At 41.0% G+C, this 21,310-nt stretch overlaps 1 protein-coding gene across 1 annotated transcript in view; it reads left to right on the forward strand.

The window, feature by feature from the left end:
* Positions 1-4,554: 4,554 nt before the first annotated feature.
* The window catches only part of LOC135546561 (CD151 antigen-like), a 59,661-nt gene continuing 42,905 nt past the window's right edge, over positions 4,555-21,310 (forward strand). Inside the window, exons 1-2 of the mRNA XM_064975091.1 lie at positions 4,555-4,793; positions 16,322-16,418. Coding sequence (XP_064831163.1) covers positions 16,323-16,418 — 96 coding nt within the window. The 5' untranslated portion in view covers positions 4,555-4,793; position 16,322. The remainder of the gene's footprint in view (positions 4,794-16,321; positions 16,419-21,310) is intronic.

The raw sequence follows: 21,310 nt of genomic DNA on the forward strand, positions 1-21,310 counted from the left end.
ACTGAGAGACTAGTCAGGATCGAGGGAAAGATGAATGGAGCAAAGTACAGAAAGATCCTTGATGAAAACCTGCTCCAGAGTGCACAGGACCTCAGACTGGGGCAAAGGTTCACCTTCCAACAGGACAACGACCCTAAACACACAGCCAAAACAACGCAGGAGTGGCTTTGTGGCAAGTCTCTGAATTCCATTGAGTGAACCAGCCAGAGCCCGGACTTGAACCCAATGAAACATCTCTGGAGAGACCTGAAAATAGCTGTGCTGCGACTCTCACCGTCCAATCTGACAGCTTGAGAGGATCTGCAGAGAAGAATGGAAGATGCTCCCCAAATACAGGCATTCCAAGCTTGTAGTGTGATACCCAAGAAGACTCAAGGCTGTAATCACTGCCAAACGTGCTTCAACAAAGTACTGAGTAAAGGATCTAAATACTAATGTAAATGTGTGTTTTTTTATATATATACATTTGCAAAAAAAATGTTGCTTTGTCATAATGGGGTATTGTCTGTAGATTCAGAGAAAAAAACATGTAATACATTTATAATAAGGCTGTAACGTAACAAAATGTGGAAAAAGTAAACAGGTCTGAATGCACTGTATTTAGCAATCTTATGGCTATGTAGCAGTCTTATGGATTGGGGAGAGAAGCTGTCTCGGAGCATGTTGGTCCGAGTGCTGAAGCCCTGGTACTGTTCACCGGACGGTAGCAGAGTAAACAGTCTATGACTTGGGTTGCTAGCGTCTTTAGCAATCGTTCGGGCCTTCCTCTAACACCGGCTGATATAGAGGTCCTGGATGACAGGGAGCTCGGCCAGTAATGTACTGGATGTCTGCATCACCCTCTGTAGCACTTTACGGCCGAGGGTGGTGCATTTGCAATACCAAGCTCTCCCCTCTTTCTACTGTAGTCCACGATCAGCTACTTGGTCTTACTGACGTTGAGGGAGAGACTGTTGTCATGGAACCACACTGCCAAGTCTCTGACATCCTCCATGTAAGCTCTCATCACCGTCGGTGCTCAGGCCTACCACTGTTGTGTCGTCAGAAAACTTGATGATGGTGTTGGACTCATGCATGGCGACACAGTCGTGGTTGAATAAGGAGTACAGGAGGGGACTGAGCACACACCCTTGAGGGGCCCCCATATTGAGGGTGAGCTACTGCCTATACTATACTCACCACCAGGATCCAGTTACAGAGGGAGATAGACAGTCCCAGGGTCCCTAGGTTGGTGATGAGCTTGGAGGGACCATAGGGTTAAACACTGAGCGGTAGTCAATGAACAGCATTATCACAGTTATTTCCCCTCTTGTCAAGGTGGGAGAGGACAATGTGAAGTGCAATTAAGATTGTGTCATCTGGGGATCTGTTGGGACGGTATGTAAATTGGTAAGGGTCCAGGGTGTCTGGGATGAAGGAGAGATTTTACAATTCTGTGAAGACATTTGCCAACTGGTCTGCACATGCTTTGAAAACACACACTGGAATTTCATCATCCCCGGCAGCCATGCGAGTGTTAACCGGTTGAAAAGTTTTACTCACTTTGGCCACGGTGAGCGAAATCACACAGTCATCGTGAACTCAGGGGCTTTCACACAACACTCAGTGTTGTATTCCTTGTATCGAGCATAAAAGGCATTTAGCTTGTTTCAGATTTCTGCACAGTTCTAAACAGCTCCCTCTGCAACTGGATCCTAGACTTCCTGACGGGCCGCCCCCCAGGAGGTAAGAGTAAGTAACAACACATCTGCCACGCTGATCCTCAACACAGGGGCCCCTCAGGGGTGCCCAGTCCCCTCCTGTACTCCCTGTTCACTCATGACTGCACGGCCACGCACGACACCAACACCATCATTAAGTTTTCTGATGACACAACAGTGGTAGGCCTGATCACCGACAACGATGAGACAGCCTATAGGGAGGTCAGAGACCTGACCATGCGGTGCAAGGACACCTATCCATCAATGTGATCAAGACAAAGGAGATGATTTTGGACTACAGGAAAAAGAGGACAGAGCACGCCCCCATTCTCATCAAGGGGGCTGTTGTGGAGCAGGTTGAGAGCTTCTAGTTCCTTGGCGTCCACATCACCAACAAACTATCATGGTCCAAACACACCAAGACAGTCGTGAAGAGGGCATGACAAAACCTATTCCCCCTCAGGAGACTGAAAAAATTAGCTTGGGTCCTCAGATCCTCAAAACGTTCTACAGTTGCACCATCGAGAGGATCCTGACTGGTTGCATCACTGCCTGGTATGGCAACTGCTCGGCCTCAGATCGCAAGGCACTACAGAGGGTAACGCATATGTCCCAGTACATCAACGGGACCAAGCTTCCTGCCGTTCAGGACCTCTATACCAGGCGGTGTCAGAGGCACTAAAATAGTCAAAGACTCTCCATCCACCCTAGTCATAGATTGTTCTCTCTGCTACCGCAAAGCAAGCAGTACCGGAGCGCCAAGTCTTGGTCCAAGAGGCTTCTAAACAGCTTCTACCCCCAAGCCATAAGCCTCCTGAACAGCTAATCAAATGGCTACCCAGACTATTTGCACCCCCCCCCCCCCCGCAACCTCCAACTACACTGCTGCTACTCTCTGTTATCTATGGATAGCCACTTTGACAACCCTGCCTGCATGTACGTAATTATCTCAAATACCTCGACACCGGTGTCCCCGCACATTGACACATTGACTCTTTACCGGTACCCCCTATATATAGCCCCGCTATTGTTATTTACTGCTGCTCTTTATATATGTTTTCTTATCTCTTAGGTATTTTCTTAAAACTGCATCGTTGGTTAAGGGCTTGTAAGTAAGCATTTCACTGTAAGATCTACACCTGTATTCAGTGCATGTGACATAACATTTGATTTGATTTGCATAGCGTAGTGGTTAGAGCGTTGGACTAGTAACCGAAAGGTCGCAAGTTCAAATCCCCAAGCTGACAAGGTACAAATCTGTCGTTCTGCCCCTGAACAGGCAGTTAACCCACTGTTCCTAGGCCGTCATTGAAAATAAGTATTTGTTCTTAACTGACTTGCCTAGTTAAATAAAGGTTAAATAAAGGTTTAAAAAATAAAAATAAAAATCACTAGTCATCTCATGGCCGGGTTTCCCTTTGTAATCCGTTGTCGTCTGCAAGCTCTGCTACATACAACGACTGTCAGAGCCGGTGTAGTAGGATTCAACCTTCATCCTATATTGTCCTTTCGCATGTTTGATGTTGGAGGTTGTAGTGGGCCTTCTTGTATGTGTCAATGTCTGTGTCCCGTTTCTTGTAAACAGTAGCTCTAGCGATTAACTCAGTGTGGATATGGATGTGGTAAACTCCTCAATTCTATCGGAGGAATCCCAGAACATACCCCAGTCTGTATCGGCAAAACAGTCTTGTAGCCTCACGTCTGCTTCATAGGACCACTTCCGTATTTAGCGCATCACTGCAGAGAATGAAATCATGGACAGATTTGCTGACGGGAGGAGAAGGGATGGCCTTATATGCATTTCTGTTGGTAGAATAAAAGTGGTCTTGAGTTTTAGCGCCCCTAGTGGAGCAGGAGACATGTTGTTAAAAGTGAGGTAGAACAGTTTTAAGACTCCCTGCATTAAAGTCTCAGCTCACCAGAAACGCTGCTTCTGGGTGAGCCATTTCTTGTTTGTTTATGGCCCCACGTAGTTTGTTGAGTGTCAAAGTGGTGTTGGCTTGTGGAGGGTTGTTTTCATTTAACTAGGCAAGTCAGTTAAGAACAAATTCTTATTTACAATTACGGCCTACCCCGGCCAAACCCGGGAGATGCTGGGCCAATTGTGCGCCGCCCTATGGGACTCCCAATCACGGCCGTATGTGACTTTGATGTGCAAACTTGTGAAACATAGACATCTATAATCGGCTCAGATTTGGTCCGAATCAGACTAACCAAAATGTGGTCATATTTGGGGACAGAGCTCATTACAATAATATCCAGAGTGTAGAATAATGCTGAAGTATGCAAAGCAGGATATTGCATATTTATACTTTTGTGTAGCTATTTAAGATACCTCTCCATGAAGAGAATGGTATTCATAATGATGCATTTCTGGGTACAAATCAGGGAACCATGATGGAATTGACTTTCCGCAATTCTGTTACCTGGTGTAAATCCACTTCACTAACTGAAGTTAAATAAGCAAAATAGAGTCCATGTGTCATGTCATGGCCAGCTGACACCCCAATATTTCTGCAGACATCCTTGAATCTTAAATCAGAGCAAATATTTAACAACATTTTCAGAAAACGTGGACACAGAATGCAGGTAGATTTTATTTGAATTCTGTTAACAAACCTTGCATCTACACAGTCCTTTCAGTAAATGTGTTTTGAAACAATTCCTGTGTAAATTATTAAAAGTAGTCCTTGTGCATAGAGTTGTAGCCTATGGTTTGTTAAACTTTTAAACAAATAGTTTTTGTTTGACATACCTTCAAGTTAAAAATCTGATTCTCAGCGCAAATCTGAGTCCATGGAATTGCCCAGCAGCAACCAGGAACAGAGCTGTTCTATTGCGCCACAGGGTAGAAAAAAATCAAAGTGATTGGGTGGAGTCGACACGACCTACTTACTGTACAGTCATAGACTCCAGTGGACTAACTACTCATTAGTTTAACATTTTGCGCTTCCCCCTGTCTGGTTTGGACTATCGAAGGAATCCCTGAAAAATAGAGTTCGGAATGAAAACGACCGAAAACTAGTTTTACACATCTATATCTATTATTTTGGACACATCAACGCCTTGCTACTTGTAACAACACAGCCGCAGGTAGGTAGCTTGTTACTTTGTAGCTAACACATTAGCGTGTTCGACAGCGAACGTTACAATTCACAGAAACGGTTTGGATTCTAAGGCAACATATTTAATTATTTATTGTTTTAGTGATACAAAGCAGGGTTAACATGTCAATTTGAACGTTTTACTGCGGGGAAATGATTGTTGTCTAGTTAGCATGTAGGCTATGTTAGCTCACAGGAACACAGCAATTCTATTTTCTTTGTGAATCGGAGATATGTAGTCAGCTGCTGAGATTAGGTATGCCAAATATTCTTTCGGATAGGGATACTGAACTAGATTCAGCCGCGGGACGATTGTTTTTATTGAGGAGATGGTCAGGGGCCGGAACATAATTACAAATAATTCGTAGACTGCAAATTGACCGCAAGAAGCCTAAAGAAATATAATATTTGACTAAAACAAACATTTCTAATCGTTATGAAATGTGTATACGGCCACATACAGTGCCTTCCAAAGTATTCAGACCCTTTGCAATTCTTTACATTTAATTGTGTTACAAAGTGGGATTAAAAAAAAAAATCTAATTGTTTTTTTCTTTGGGGGGGAGTAAATACACAATTCACAACTAAAATATAGTCCTCGCATAAGTATTCAATTCCTTTGATTAGGCAATCTTAAATTAGTTCTGGAGTTAAATGTGGCTTAACAAATCACAAGGTATATGGAATCTGTGTGAAATAATAGGGGTTGACATTATTTTTTTTACTGACTAACTCTTGCTCTGTCCCCCATACATACAACATCTGTAAGGTCCCTCAATCAATTATTGAATTTCAAGCGCACATTAAACTACAAAGACCAGGGAGCTTTTTGAAAGCCTCATGAAGAAGGTTAGTGATTGGTAGATCGATAATAATAATTAATCAGACATTATATATCCCTTTAAGCATGGTTACATGTTTAATATTGCTGTGGATTATATATTAAACCACCCAGAAAAGAAGAATACCAATATTCTGAAACCTGTAGCCTGGTGGTTAGAGCTTTGGACTAGTAACCAGAAGGTTGCAAGTTCAAACCCCTGACCTGACAAGGTACAAATCTGTCGTTCTGCCCCTGAACAGGCAGTTAACCCACTGTTCCGAGGCCCTCATTGAAAATAAGAATTTGTTCTTAACTGACTTGCCTAGTTAAATAAAGGTAAAATAAAAATACTGCAAAAAAAGCCTTATGTTTCGGGCAAATCCAACACATCACTGAGTAACTGCCTCCTTATTTTCAAGCATGGTGGTGGCTGCATCATGGTATGGGTATGGTTGACATTGGCAAGTACTGGGGGAGAGGAATTCACTTTTCAGCAGGACAATAGCCTACAGCACAAGGCCAAATCTACACCGGAGTTGCTTACCATCTTGACAGAGATTGAAGAATTTTGAAATGGGCCAATATTGCATAATCCAGGTGTGCAAAGCTCTTCTAGACTTACCCAAGAAGACTCACAACTCTAATCAATGCCAAAGGTGTTTCTAACATGTAGTGATTCAGGGCGTTGAATACTTATGCAACCACTATATTTTAGTTTTTTCATTTCTATTGATCAAAAATTACAATTAAATGCATTTTAATCCCACTTTGTAACACAATGAAATGTGAAGAAATCCAAAGTGTCTGAATATTTGGGGCTCCAGAGTGGCGTAGCGGTCTAAGGCACTGCATCTCAGTACTAGTGGCGTCATGACAGACTTTGGTTAGATTCCAGGCTGTATCACAACTTGCCGTGATTGGGAGTCCCATAGGGCGGGGCGCACAATTGGCCCGGCGTCATCTGGTATAGGGTTTCGCCGGGGTAGGCTGTCATTGTAAATAAGAATTTGTCCCTAATTGACTTGCCTTGTTCAATGAAAATGAATAATTTTGCAGGGCACAATATATCTCTATTATGCGTGGTAATACTTTGGAACAGATTTCCAAAATTAAAATCCATTGGAACTGATTTGCTGTATGAGAACTTGGGGGGCCAATTAAAATCACCTGCCGGTCCGCCAGTTGAGGAACCCTGCTTTAGAACATTGTTTATATTCCAACTTATTTTTGTTAGTTCTTTATGTTATGTAGCCTATTTTGTATGACAGTTTGCATGTCATTCAAAGGCTATAATTATAATTTATGGAGTTTCAATTAGGTATTTCAATAGAATTTTCTACATCCCCATCAAAATAAATTTGTTTGGAATCGTTGACAAACTATTGTACACTACAATAAATACGGTGCCAGTTATTTGCAAAATACCCCAAAACCCATACATTAATTATTGTTTTTATTTATCATTAATCTAATGAATAATAGTTTGCCTAAACACAGGCCTATAGCCAATATAAAAGCATACAAATGACGAAAGAAACCATATTCATTCAAGTCCAAAACATGCCCTGAACTGAAAGGGTTCAAAGCATTTAAATACTTTAATGATCTGTCATGCACATGAGACAAGTCCGTGACTACTCATAGGCTCATAAACAATTTCAGGCAGGTGTGGTGTGTCTGGAGCATGTCTGGTTGTCAGTGGTCTTGTATTGAGCGCTAGGCGATTCCATTAAGGTTTAAGGAAAAAGGTGATTTCAGTGTTCAAAATGTGAACATTTGCAAAGCTGTGATCAAGGCAAAGGGGGGCTACTTTGAAGAATCTCAAATAAAAAATATATTGTGATTAGTGTAACTCTTCTTTTGGTTACAACATGATTCCATATGTGTTATTTTATAGTTTTGATGTCTTCACTATTATTCTACAATGTAGAAAATAGTACAAATAAAGATAAACCCTTAAATGAGTAGGTGTGTCCAAACTTTTGACCTGTTCTGTATGTTTTCAATGTGTTGAACCCTGTATATTGAAAGAGCCTTTATGATTTTGTATCTCAGATTTGGTATTTAAGTATGACCTCTTTAGTGCGTTGTGCTCTTCCTGTGCACATCGTTTTCTTGACTCAGCGACTCCGTTTATGTACATAATACAATGATGAGTTCCTGTCAAAGGTTTGTTTGAATTTAATTGACAGGGACACACTAATGGGGCCACCCTAACAGATGGTGAACAGACACCGGGCAGGTTCAGTCGACAGACCCCCACACAAATATAGGCACACTGTAAAACCATGAATGCTTGATGAAGTAACCTACATTGTCTACTAATGCCAAATGTAAGCATGGTGAACTTAATGAGTTGCTGCATATGGACTTCTCTATATGAGATGCCAGAAAAGTTATTCCACAATAAATAGCTTTGGCTACTGTACGTTTAACATAATAAGATAATGTTATAGATATTACCTTTTATAACATGATTCTAAATATATTATTTGCCGCAGGAATCAATATGCACTCTCACAGTATAAGACGGTAATGGTCAGATCATGTCAGATCATGCAGCATGAGAACGCATGATGCTGCTGTGATCACTGTTATGGTGAATATAAGCCCATTCAAACTGTTCAGTACAGCACAATGCAAATACGTCTTCTTTCCACAGCCGTTGCTTGCTATGTAACGTCTATCACAGGCTGGCCGGCCAAGTTGACTTGCAGTGTTACAGTAGGCTAGAGAAGGCTGTCTTGCATTTTGTATTGATGCAGTTGTGTGTGTGCGTGCGCATGAGCGGTGTAGAGAAGGCAGTGAAATTACAGTAGAGAAGGATCTTATATTAGTGTTACAGAAAGCTTAGACTAGTACACTCTGTTACGGCCTGTGTGTGGGAGAGAGAGAAGGCTGGCAGAAGGAGGAGGAGAGGGCAGGTCTGGACTTGACGAGAGGTCGACCGAATAATCGGAATGGCCGATTAATTAGGGTCGATTTCAAGTTTTCATAATCGGAAATCGGTATTTTTTTTTTTTTTTCGTTTTTCGGGGGGGTTGTTATTACGATTTTTTTTACATCTTTATTTAACTAGGCAAGTCAGTTAAGAACACATTCTTATTTTCAATGGCGACCTAGGAACGGTGGGTTAACTGCCTTGTTCAGGGGCAGAACGACAGATTTTTACCTTGTCAGCTCGGGGATTCAATCTTGCAGCCTCACGGTTAACTAGTCCAGCGCTCTAACCACCTGCTTTACATTGCACTTCAAGAGGAACCTGCCTGTTATGCGAATGCAGTAAGAAGCCAAGGTAAGTTGCTAGCTAGCATTAAACATACCTTATAAAAAACAATTATGCGAATGCAGTAAGAAGCCAAGGTAAGTTGCTAGCTAGCATTAAACATACCTTATAAAAAACAATCAATCAATCAATCATTATCACTAGTTAATTACACATGGTTGATGATATTACTAGTTTATCTAGCGTGTCCTGTGTTACATATAATCGATGCGGTGCGCATTCGCGAAAAAGGACTGTCGTTGCTCCAACGTGTACCTAACCATAAACATCAATGCCTTTTTTTTAAATCAATACACAAGTATATATTTTCAAACCTGCATATTTAGTTAATATTGCCTGATAACATGAATTTCTTTTAACTAGGGAAAATGTGTCACTTCTCTTGCAACAGAGTCAGGGTATATGCAGCAGTTTGGGCTACTTGGCTCGTTGCAAACTGTTTGAAGACTATTTCTTCCTAACAAAGACAGCCAACTTCGCCAAACGGGGGATGATTTAACAAAAGCGCATTTGCGAAAAAAGCACAATTGTTGCATGACTGTACCTAACCATAAACATCAATGCCTTTCTTAAAATCAATACACAGAAGTATATATTTTTAAACCTGCATATTTAGCTAAAAGAAATCCAGGTTAGCAGGCAATATTAACCAGGTGAAATTGTCACTTCTCTTGCGTTCATTGCGTGCAGAGTCAGGGTATATGCAACAGTTTGGGCCGCCTGGCTCATTGCGAACTGATTTGCCAGAACTTTACGCAATTATGACATAACATTGAAGGTTGTGCAATGTAACAGGAATATTTAGACTTATGGATGCCACCCGTTAGATAAAATACCGAACGGTTCCATATTTCACTGAAAGAATAAACGTTTTGTTTTCGAGAGGATAGTTTCCGGATTCGACCATGTTAATGACTTAAGGCTCATATTTCTGTGTGTTATTATGTTATAATTAAGTCTATGATTTGATAGAGCAGTCTGGCTGAGCGATGGTAGGCACCAGCAAGCTCATAAGCATTCATTCAAACAGCACTTTTGTGCGTTTTGCCAGCTGCTCTTCGCAATGCTTCAAGCATTAAGCTGTTTATGACTTCAAGCCTATCAACTCCCGAGATTAGGCTGGTGTTACCGAAGTGAAATGGCTAGCTAGTTAGCGAGGTGCGCGCTAATAGCGTTTCAAACGTCACTCTCTCTGAGACTTGGAGTAGTTCTTCCCCGATGGGTAACGCTGCTTCAAGGGTGGCTGTTGTCGATGTGTTCCTGGTTCGAGCCCAGGTTGGAGCGAGGAGAGGGACGGAAGCTATACTGTTACACTGGCAATACTAAAGTGCCTATAAGAACATCCAATAGTCAAAGGTATATGAAATACAAATCGTATAGAGAGAAATAGTCCTATAAACTCAAATCTAAAAAACTAAAACTTAAGAACTGTATGGGGTACTGGCAAGTGTTGTAAAAGTGTTATAAAGGGCCCAGAAGTGTTTTTGGGTCAATTTACCCTTTAAGCCAAATTTGCATTGAAACATCGGGATAGTGTGTTGATATCAGTAATATTTAACGAACACGAGCATAAATGTTTTTTTAAGATTTAAGTTGATTTAAACACAAACTACAGTTATGCATCTAGCATACCAGCGATCTGCCAAGATTAGGAACAATTTGAAACTTCTGTACTCTCTCCAAGACATTTAGAGTAAACAGTCAGTAGTTGATGCAGAGAGAGAAGAATAAGATCAGGGTTGAGGGATATCGGGGTTAGAAGACCTGCAAGTGGTGGACCAAAATGCAAACAAATGAGGGACAAGAAGATGACTGTTGGGCGACTGCTCATGCACTTTTGGGGTGGTTTATATTGTTGTCCTTCATTCATCCAGGTGATTCTGTTTTTACCTTTGTACAGCACCTTTACAATACAACAGTAGAGCGGGAGATAGACAAGTTGAACTAATTAACAAGAATAGCAGTACAACTAATGTGAATGAGCTTTCAGTTAATTAACTGAAAGTTGTGTGTGTTATGTTATTTGCCCACTTCCTGTTTGGAAGAACACAATCTGAGGTTTGTGGTTTTTGAACTCAGCCCCTATCGAATACACAATGGGATATGGGTTATGTTGCACTTCCTAAGGCTTCCACTAGATGTCAACCGTCTTTAGAATGTTGTTTCAGGCTTCTACTGTGAAGTGGGAGCGAATGAAAGCTGTTTGACTAAGGGGTCTGGCAGCAGCCTCGTTCTCAGTCACGCACGTTCACATGAGAGGTATCTCTCGTTACATTGCTTTTCTACAGACAATGGAATTCTCCGGTTGGAATGTTATTGAACATTTATGATAAAAACATCCTAAAGATTTATTCTATACTTAGTTTGACAAGTTTCTTCGAACTGTAATATAACTTTTTGAACTTTTCGTCCGACTGGACGTGAACGCGCGTTTGGTTTTGTTTATCGAACGCGCGTTTGGATTTGTTTACCGAACGGGCGTTTGGATTTGTTTACCGAACGCGCGTTTGGATTTGTTTTCCCGAACGCCCTAACAAAAGAAGCTATTTGGACATAAATGATGGACATTATCGAACAAAACAAAGATTTATTTTGGAACTGCAGTTCCTGGGAGTGCATTCTGATGAAGATCATCAAAGGTAAGTGAATATTTATAATACTATTTTTGACTAATATTGACTGCGCAACATGGCGGATATTTCTTTTGGCTGGTTTGGGCTCTGAGCACCGTACTAAGATTATGTTTTTTCCGTAAAGTTTAAGAAAAAAATCTGACACAGGGGTTGCATTAAGGAGAAGTGTATCTAAAGTTCCATGCATTACACTTGAATTTTCATCAACATTTATAATGAGTATTTCTGGGAATTCATGTGGCTCTCTGCACAATCACAGCATGTTTTAGAACTACTGAATGTAATGCACCAATGTAAAATTAGATTAAAAAAATATATAAATATGCACTTTATTGAACAAAACATACATGTACAGTGGGGCAAAAAAGTATTTAGTCAGCCACCAATTGTGCAGGTTCTCCCACTTAAAAAGATGAGAGGCCTGTAATTTTCATCATAGGTACACTTCAACTATGAGAGACAAAATGAGAAAAGAAATCCAGAAAATCACATTGTAGGATTTTTAATGAATTTATTTGCAAATTATGGTGGAAAATAAATATTTGGTCACCCACAAACAAGCAAGATTTCTGGCTCTCACAGACCTGTAACTTCTTCTTTAAGAGTCTCCTCTGTCCTCCACTCGTTACCCGTATTAATGGCACCTGTTTGAACTTGTTATCAGTATAATAGACACCTGTCCACAACCTCAAACAGTCACATTCCAAACTCCACTATAGCCAAGACCAAAGAGCTGTCAAAGGACACCAGAAACAAAATTGTAGACCTGCACCAGGCTGGGAAGACTGAATCTGCAATAGGTAAGCAGCTTGGTTTGAAGAAATCACCTGTGGGAGCAATTATTAGGAAATGGAAGACATACAAGACCACTCGATCTGGGGCTCCACGTGTAACGGATGTGAAACGGCTAGCTTAGTTAGCGGTGGTGCACGCTAAATAGCGTTTCAATCGGTGACGTCACCTGCTCTGAGACCTTGAAGTAGTAGTTCCCCTTGCTCTGCAAGGGCCGCGGCTTTTGTGGAGCGATGGGTAACGGTGCTTCGTGGGTGACTGTTGTTGATGTGTGCAGAGGGTCCCTGGTTCGCGCCCGGGTATGGGCGAGGGGACGGTCTAAAGTTATACTGCCACACACGCAAGATCTCACCCCGTGGGGTCAAAATTATCACAAGAACGGTGAGCAAAAATCCCAGAACCACACGGGGGGACCTAGTGAATGACCTGCAGAGAGCTGGGACCAAAGTAACAAAGCCTACCATCAGTAACACGACGCCTCCAGTGACTCAAATCCTGCAGTGCCAGACGTGTCTCCCTCTGCTTAAGCCAGTACATGTCCAGGCCCGTCTGAAGTTTGCTAGAGAGCATTTGGATGATCCAAAAGAAGATTGGGAGAATGTCAGATGAAACCAAAATATAACTTTTTGGTAAAAACTCAACTCGTAGTGTTTGGAGGACAAAGAATGCTGAGTTGCATCCAAAGAATACCATACCTACTGTGAAGCATGGGGGTGGAAACATCATGATTTGGGGCTGTTTTTCTGCAAAGGGACCAGGACGACTTATCCGTGTAAAGGAAAGAATGAATGGGGCCATGCATCGTGAGATTTTGAGTGAAAACCTCCTTCCATCAGCAAGGGCATTGAAGATGAAACGTGGCTGGGTCTTTTCAGCATGACAATGATCCCAAACACACCGCCCGGGCAACGAAGGAGTGGCTTCGTAAGAAGCATTTTAAGGTCCTGGAGTGGCCTAGCCAGTCTCCATATCTCAACCCCATAGACAATCTTTGGAGAGAGTTGAAAGTCTGTGTTGCCCAGCAACAGCCCCAAAACATCACTGCTCTAGAAGAGATCTGCATGGAGGAATGGGCCAAAATACCAGCAACAGTGTGTGAAAACCTTGTGAAGACTTACAGAAAACATTTGACCTCTGTCATTGCCAACAAAGGATATATAACAAAGTATTGAGATAAACTTTTGTTATTGACCAAATACTTATTTTACACCATATTTTGCAAATAAATTCATAAAAAATCCTACAATGTGATTTTCTGAATTTTTTTTCTTTTCATTTTGTCTGTCATAGTTGAAGTGCACCTATGATGAAAAGGCCTCATCTTTTTAAGTGGGAGAACTTGCACAATTGGTGGCTGACTAAATAGTTTTTTGCCCCACTGTATTGTGTAACATGAAGGCCTATGAGTGTCATCTGATGAAGATCATCAAAGGTTAGTGATTAATTTTATCTCTTTGTGCTTTTTGTGACTCCTCTCTTTGGCTAGAAAAATGGCTGGGTTTTTCTGTGGCTTGGTGTTGACCTAACATAATCGTTTATGGAGCTTTCGCTGTAAAGCATTTTTGAAATCAGACACTGTGGCTGGATTAACGAGAATTGTATCTTTAAAATGGTGCCTAATACTTGTATGTTTGAGAAATTTGATTTTTGACATTTCTGTTGATTTCTATTTGGCGCCCTGCAATTGCATCGGCTGTTGGCGAAAAATAGGGAAAACACTAATGGGGATGAATTCTTCTGCAAGGCACTGTAAAAAGTAGTGGTGTACGGACTGTAGTTGATCCATACAGATCACCCCCCACGGTTCGGCACGCATGTGAACTGCAAATCAATTGCAAAGTTTAACCATCATCGTGTGAAATATAGTTTTACTGCCTCTGTTACTTTTTAAAGTAATAATTCCCTACATCTCTGGGCAGAGTTGCAGGGAAAAGTTAAAGATAAGAGATGCGTGTTGTGTTTTGCTCTGAAGCCTGAAGTTTGATTTGATAATTTTTTTGAAGCAGTTGCGTTGCAAAAAGCAAAGAAGAAAAAAGAGCAGTGACAGCCATGGCTAGCGGAGGAGCTGAAGTACTGGAAAAGCCTCCCTCTTAATTTAAGTCATGTATAGGAGCATTTTGACTTCAATGTCAAATATGATGACGGAAGAAGGGTGGTGGACAACACCATTACGGTGTGTAGGCGTTGTGCCACAAGAAAGGTGTATGATCATGGAAATACATCGAGCATGGCCACACATTTAAAGCATCATCACCCTAGTGTGTCAGTGACAGGAGACAACTCAGCCAAGACGTAACAACGTCTCCCCGCGGCATTCAAGCAGTCCTTTGCTGCAGAATCAGACTGGGCTAAAGCCATCACCAAATCTATTGATGTTTATCGCTGCAGACATGAGGCCATACTCTGTTGTAGAAAATGAAGGGTTTAAAAATATGGTGAAGGTGCTTGAGCCATGCTATGAAATGCCCCTCACGCACCCACTTCAGTATGAAGATCATGCCAGATCTTTATGAACAGAAAAAGATAAATTGTCGAAAAATTATCCAAGGCATCCTCTGTTGCCCTCACCACAGACGGGTGGACCTCCAGGGCAACGGAAAGCTATGTCAGTGTGACTGCTCACTACACCACAGAGGAGTGGGAGATGCAAAGTCCGGTGCTACAGGCACGAGAGTCACACAGTGACAAATCTGTCACAGGTACTGCTCGGAGCAGTAGCAGAGTGGAAGCTAGAGAGGCCCAATAGCAATATCACAATCCTCCTTGGGAGGATCAGGAAGGTGGTTTCCTTTTTCCACCGATGCATAACAGCCGCTCATGTGCTTAAGACCAAGCAAGAAATTCTACAGCTACCGACCCACAAGCTCATACACGATGTCACAACAAGATGGAACTCCACTTATGACATTTTGGAGCGCTATCTTGAGCAGCAGGCAGCTGTATACTCTGCACTGACAGACAGGACCCTGGAAAAAAGTAAAGACATCGTCACCTTGTCTGACGATGACGTGAAAGTGGCAGAGGAGGTCATCCAGGTGCTCAAACCCCTCAAAACGATTACAACTCTATTGAGCACTGAAACTGAACCGTCTGTGTCCATGATCCTACCTCTGAAAACAAGGATTCTACAATCCATAGCCCCAAGTGAGGACGACATCACCACCACTAAAGATGTCAAGGCTGCCATTATAGAGAGGACCTGAACCCCAGGTACCCCCCTAATGTACATGACTACCTTCATAGATCTACTGCACTGGATCCAAGGTTAAAGTCCCTGTCCCACCTAGACCCTGCCCTACACCAGAGGACATAGAGTGATCTTTCTTACCACTGAGATTGTGGCCACTGAAGAGGTTAAAAAAATGTGTGAATTACTTAAATAATAAATATACTGAAGTCTAATCTTAGTCTATGCTATTGCTATTAGAATCATCCATTTTTGATTTGGAATAATAATATTGTTTTTTATTAAATGTTATTGCCACAATTCTAGTTCTATGAAAAATAATTTGAAGTTATAAGCTCAAGTCTGCTTTGCTTTTTTTTTTTGATGTGGACACAGGTTATTTTTAATTCACTATTGTTCAAAGGAAGAAGGTATCATGCCTCATTGCACTTTAATTTAACAATTGAGTATTGACTGTTAAGATTTTTTTTAAACATTGAAATGTTCCTCGCTTTAAGTAATAAATGGAAAGCAAAGTTATATTTGTCTCCTTTTTTTTGTTGCTGATTAGCCGATTTGTGACTCAAAACCGTGATAAGATCCGAACCGTGAGTTTTATGATCCGTTGCACCACTAGTAAAAAGCATGTTAAACATCCTTCCTCCAATTAAGTTTTTATTTGAGAATTGCCAGAACAATCTGTGATAGCAAAAATAGGCTTATTCTGTGTTTGGGAAACTGGGCCTAAAAGAAACAACAACAGATATAAGGTTAACTATTTGAACCTTTCAAACCCACCTCTCTCTTTCTCCTGCAGCATGGGGGCACCAGCGACAGCGTACGACGAGAAGAAGGAAACATGCGGGACCGTCTGTCTGAAGTATCTCCTATTCACATTCAACTTCCTCTTCTGGGTGAGTCTGTCTGCCTGCATGTGACTTTCATGCTGGGAGGACAACTCCTCTGAGAAATATGGGTTTTTGCATCTTTCTGGTGTCCACAGACTAACACAACACCACCAGTCATTCCATCCCACATTCTCTATCACACAACTGTGCTTCCCAGACTGCTTGACTGAATGGCTAGTCTGCCACACTGTGGGAGATGGCAGCTGTCCTAATACAGATCTCAGGAAAGATGTCTGCTAATGCAAACCTAATAATCTAGCCCTCCTAGGCTGCTACATATGCTCAAATACATGTTTTCCCCTAAAAACTTGTAACATTCTTATCCCTTGTGCAAATATTCTACAGCTGTGTCTGGCTGTCCGGACCTCACTGGTGCAGGAAACTCTGATAGCCCAGAATATTTTTTACAATGTTGCAAGTTCCTTGAAGACCGGCCATGCATAGCCAATGTGATTTATAGGATATTTATTTTTATCAGCATATTTTCTACCTGCAGGCTGCAATGTTTTTATTTGTTGGCTTTATGTAGGCTATTTTTACATATTGGAAATGGCAATAGAAATTAATTTAAGATTTGAATCGTTTTCATTTAGGATTTTGATTAACACGTCATTGATAGGATTTTGATTAACACATTGATTTTGAGATCTGAAGACTTTATAATAAAATAAATGAAAGTGTTCTACTAAAATGTGCATATGAAAATCATAACTTGCATGCAGATAAGTAGAAATTGTACGATAACTTGGCACTCCAAATGGAAAAGGTTGCCGACCGCTGGTGTAACCTGTTACCGACAACTTTAGGAGCTTAATGGCGGAATCTTTGAAGAGCAGTGGGAGGAGAAAGGTCGGGAACAGCCTTACAGTATATAAACATCAGCATGACTGACTTTGTGTATATTTCACAGACTGAATGTCATTCACATCGAGTGTATAGCCGCCCATCTCCTCTGCTCCCTTCTTAGTGAATGAATGACCCTGCATTACAAGGAGATCAGTAGCTGTGTAAGTGATTGAGTTGGCACGGGGGACACATTTTTTTGGTGCAGTGCTGCAACATCTGCTGATGTACAAGTGTAAATGTAGTATACTGTCGATTTAAAAGCTTTTCATCATATTCAAACTGTGGATGGTGATGTATTTTCTAAGTTGATATAGGCCTGTAATGTTGTGTTTAAAGAAGAATACACACCAAGTACTGCCATCTTCATTCATGGGAACTATTCCACAGTGTTTAATACTGCATAAGGATGATTGTCTATAAGAATTGAAGGTGGCAGTGGTCCATTTGTTTCCCACTGTAGGTGGTGGGCTGTAGAAAGCTATCTGCTTTAGTTTTGAGATGATCGATCTATGTCAAGGGAGGAAGTGGTTTTTCATATTTGTAGGGCTCACCCCATTTAGTCGGTTGGTCAATTGTTTGGTCAATAGGCTGTTGGTCGACCGAGATTTCTTTAGTCGGGCAGTAGTGGAATGATCCATTGTGGAGGCCGTGGGGATGGCATAGTCCATCAGTCTGAGACGTGCTACTGAAATTGTACAGTTCAAGTCGGAAGTTTACATACACTTAGGTTGGAATCATTAAAATTTGTTTTTCAACCACGCCACTAATTTCTTGTTCACAACTATAGTTTTGGCAAGTCGGTTAGGACATCTACTTTGTGCATGACACAAGTAAGTTTTCCAACATTTGTTTACAGACAGATTATTTCACTTATAATTCACTGTGTCACAAGTCCAGTGGGTCAGAAGTTTACATACACTAAGTTGACTGTGTCTTTAAACAGCTTGGAAAATTACAGAAAATGATGTCATGGCTTTAGAAGCTTCTGATAGGCTAATTGATATAATTTGAGTCAATTGGAGGTGTACCTGTGGATGTATTTCAAGACCTACCTTCAAACTCAGTGCCCCTTTCCTAGACATCGTGGGAAAATCAAAAGAAATCAGCCAAGACCTAAGAAAAACAATTGTAGACCTCCACAAGTCTGGTTCATCCTTGGGAGCAATTTCAAAATGCCTGAAGGTACCACGTTCATCTGTACAAACAATAGTACGCAAGCATAAACACCATGGAACCACGCAACTGTAATACCGCTCAGGAAGGAGAAGCGTTCTGTCTTCTAGAGATGATTGATGCGAAAAGTGCAAATCAATCCCAGAACAACATCAAAGGACCTTGTGAAGATGCTGGAGGAAACAGGTACAAAAGTATTTATATCCACAGTAAAAAAGTCCCATATTGATATAACCTGAAAGGCCTCTCAGCAAGGAAGAAGCCACTGCTCCAAAACCGCCATTAAAAAAAGCCAGACTACGGTTTGCAACTGCATATGGGGACAAAGATCGTACTTTTTGGAGAAATGTCCTCTGGTCTGATGAAACAAAAATAGAACTGTTTGGCCATAATGACCATCGTTATGTTTGGAGGAAAAAGGGGGAGGCTTGCAAGCCGAAGAACACTGTCCCAACTGTGAAGCACGGCTGTGGCAGCATCATGTTGTGGGGGTGCTTTGCTGCAGGAGGGACTGGTGCACTTCACAAAATAGATGACATCATGAGGTAGGACGATTATGTGGATATATTGAAGCAACATCTCAAGACTTCAATCAGGAAGTTCAAGCTTGGTCGCAAATGGGTCTTCCAAATGGACAATGACCTCAAGCATACTTCCAAAGTTGTGGCAAAATGGCGTAAGGACAACAAAGTCAAGGTATTGGAGTGGCCATCACAAAGCTCTGACCTCAATCGTATATAAATTTGTGGGCAGAACTGAAAAAGCATGAGTGAGCAAGGAGGCCTACAAACCTGACTCAGTTACACCAGCTCTGACAGGAGGAATGGGCCAAAATTCGCCCAACTTATTGTGGGAAACTTGTGGAAGGCTACCCAAAATGTTTGACCCAAGTTAAACAAGACAAGGCAAGGCAATGCTACCAAACACTAATTGAGTGTATGTAAACTTCTGACCCACTGGGAATGTGATGAAAGAAATAAAAGCTGAAATAAATAATTTTCTCTATTATTCTGCCATTTCACATTCTTAAAATAAAGTGGGCATCCTAAGACAGGGAATTGTTACTATGATTAAATATCAGGAATTGTGAAAAACTGAGTTTAAATGTATTTTGCTAAGGTGTATGTAAACTTTCGACTTCAACTGTGTATGGTTATATTACATAAGAACAACTGTGCAACACTAATAAAAACACTATGTTTTTATAACAAATGCTCTTTCTCCCCTCGTTGGATAGTGGTCGCTGTCTGCAATTCAGGAACAAATCAAATCAAATGTTATTTGTCACATACACATGGTAAGCAGATGTTAATGCGAGTGTAGCGAAATGCTTGTGCTTCTAGTTCTGACAATGCAGTAATAACCAACGAGTAATCTAACTAACAATTCCAAAACTACTACCTTATACACACAAGTGTAAAGGGATAAAGAATATATACATAAAGATATATGAATGAGTGATGGTACAGAGCGGCATAGGCAAGATTCAGTAGATGGTATCGAGTACAGTATATACATATGAGATGAGTATGTAAACAAAGTGGCATAGTTTAAAGTGGCTAGTGATACATGTATTACATAAAGATGCAGTAGATGATCTAGAGTACAGTATATACGTATACATATGAGATAAATAATGTAGGGTATGTATACATTATATTAAGTAGCATTGTTTTTAAAGTGGCTAGTGATATATTTTCCATCAATTTCCATCAATTCCCATTATTAAAGTGGCTGGACTTGAGTCAGTGTGTTGGCAGCAGCCACTCAATGTTAGTGGTGGCTGTTTAACAGTCTGATGGCCTTGAGATAGAAGCTGTTTTTCAGTCTCTCGGTCCCAGCTTTGATGCACCTGTACTGACCTCGCCTTCTGGATGATAGCTGTGTGAACAGGCAATGGCTCGGGTGGTTGTTGTCCTCTGATCTTTATGGCCTTCCTGTGACATCGGGTGGTGTAGGTGTCCTGGAGGGCAGGTAGTTTACCCCCAGTCTGCTGTTGAATTGGTGTCTTTTCTTAGACCATGTTGCATTGTGCATAATAGTAAAGTTAACCAGCATATTGGTGTTAAGAACAATGCGGCGGAGGCAGCAGCAGAATGCCTTATTGTCTAAGAAAAGTGAGGAGAGAGGAAATCCCAACTTTATTAGGTCTATAATCAATAGCCTAACTGTTTAATGTGGCTGGTCTTAAATCATATATATTAAAGATATAGATATATTAAATCATCAATATATCTACATAAATAAGACAGATCCTGCTTCTGTTGCCTGTTTGAGTGTTTGGTTGACAGCCTACTGATTCCGTGAGCACCAAGCATCATGCAATGAATGACAAGCTATAACCTGCAGTTATTCTAGTCCCGTACAAATCAACATCCCTGTATTTTCGGAGAAATATCTGCGTTTGACAGGTGTTGCTCACAGTTTGCGCAAGAAAACAATTGATTCGATAAATTGAACTATGCTGTGCATAAGCTATATATGAATGGCCTATATGTAGCCTATCAATTCTCAAAGTGAATGCTTTTGTTTGTTTTATGTGCATATGAATTGAATATTAGCAAATGTATCAGTAAAAAATATTGAGCCTATTTAATGTAACCCTTGCTGTTATTAATAGTTCGTTAACAGCATACAACTGACCTAAACGTTTGGAAATGATAAGTAAACTTTCTCATCCATAGCCTTAAAGCAATCAAATCAATTGGTGGTTGGACTCCCTCTAGTCATTTGTGTGCCTTAATTATTTAGTTAAAGAGTGTGCTTAAAGCATCAGACAAGCTCAGTGAATATAGTGGATTTGATTAAAACACATAGGAGGTGTCAATATATGGAAAAATACACGTTTAAAAAATGTTGTCTAGTCGATTGGCAGCCGA

Source organism: Oncorhynchus masou, chromosome 1, assembly GCF_036934945.1.
Source record: "Oncorhynchus masou masou isolate Uvic2021 chromosome 1, UVic_Omas_1.1, whole genome shotgun sequence".
Classification (NCBI taxonomy): domain Eukaryota; kingdom Metazoa; phylum Chordata; class Actinopteri; order Salmoniformes; family Salmonidae; genus Oncorhynchus; species Oncorhynchus masou.